Here is a 1,357-nt window from a genome sequence, read left to right as displayed (position 1 = left end):
GGAAGGGAAACAGGAGGCCATCGGCTCAAAAGGAGGAGGAACTCTAGGAGTTCCAGTTACATTGTATGATCATGTGGACAAGGCAAACCATCATTCTTGTCATTATTTTTGTTTGAGATGCATGTACCTTTTATGATAAGCAGCCACTTAAACTCAACAAATACCTAAAACATACTCGGCTCTGAAATTATTGTTCTTTACTTTCCATAATCCATATATACATGAAGTAATTTCTGAGGGACTAGTATATGGAATGAACCGACTAAAAAATGGAATTATTGGTAGTTATTGTTTGGTAAACATACAAACTCAAAAGTACGTACTCTTATACAGAGAACTAGAGATAAAATAGAAGTGGTAGTCAAAAGTCAGTAAATTGAATCACAAGAAAAATCTAAGATTTTGTACAATATAGGAATTGAAGCTACCTTTGCTTGTAAGGTATTGGTGAGTTACTACAGCATGCAAAGCCGTTAAACCATTAGTCCCTTGAAGGTAAGGAGACGCATGGGAAGGAGACGTACTCCTCTAAAATGTAACTAGCGATGCTCGAAGAGCTCTTTCTAATAGCTAGGAACAACGGGGACTCCTTCGCACGATTTGTGTAACAACAGAGTTCAGGGTCAGCTTTGATTAGTAAAGTCGTCACCTTATCGTGACCATATCGCATAGCAATATGCAAAGCAGTGTCATTTTGAAAATTAGGCATTCTAAGTAGTTGTTTATAAGTTTTAGCATCAGCTAGTCCGCTTTCCTGATCATCAGCTCCTTCGAGGGGGAATGATTTTGTGTGGTCAATGACAAACTCGACAACTTCATGACAGCCTACTCTGGTTGCGACGTGCAATGGAGTGTCGCCGGACTTGTTGGTGACCCAAAACCGCGGAGATTCATAGTTGAGTTTGACATGTTTGAAGAAATCTATTTGCTTGAATTCAGCAGCGGTATGAAGAAGATTGTTCTCTTTAGGCGTTCTTTGATGGAGAGGATCAATACATGCATCTTTAATATTCATGAAATTTATATCACCAGATCTTGCTGCTGTATAGAGACAAGGATCCATTCTCTCCCTCTCTCTCTCTCTCTCTCTCTCTCTCTCTCAATTTCCAAAACGCACAATTGAACAGCTACACTTGAGGTTGAGTTACCATGTTTACCTATTTATAGGAGCAATTATACGGAAGGAAAACATTATTATTATTATTATTATTATTTTATATTAGAAATCTCTACACACCACATCAGGTCATGTGGACCAAACGTGTTTTCAGAAGTTGAGTTGCTTGATGCTTAAGATTCTAAATTTTTGTACTGGTTTAAATATCATAATGTGCCATTTACCGCACCATCAATTTCA

General features: G+C 38.0%; 1 protein-coding gene across 1 annotated transcript; it reads right to left on the bottom strand.

The window, feature by feature from the left end:
• Window positions 1-481: 481 nt before the first annotated feature.
• LOC112194388 (ankyrin repeat-containing protein ITN1-like) lies at window positions 482-1,063 on the bottom strand. The gene has a single exon (XM_024334636.1). The coding sequence runs from the start codon at window positions 1,061-1,063 to the stop codon at window positions 482-484; it is 582 nt and encodes a 193-aa protein (XP_024190404.1).
• Window positions 1,064-1,357: the final 294 nt, after the last annotated feature.

This window comes from Rosa chinensis, chromosome 3 (assembly GCF_002994745.2).
Source record: "Rosa chinensis cultivar Old Blush chromosome 3, RchiOBHm-V2, whole genome shotgun sequence".
In the NCBI taxonomy this organism is placed as follows: domain Eukaryota; kingdom Viridiplantae; phylum Streptophyta; class Magnoliopsida; order Rosales; family Rosaceae; genus Rosa; species Rosa chinensis.
The sequence above is the reverse complement of the archived record's forward strand: the minus strand, read 5'-3'. Positions and strand labels throughout refer to the sequence as shown.

What these genes read in the sequence shown, in the direction of transcription:
- LOC112194388 (XM_024334636.1), bottom strand. Translation starts at nt 1,063, where the DNA reads ATGGATCCTTGTCTCTATACAGCAGCAAGATCTGGTGATATAAATTTC.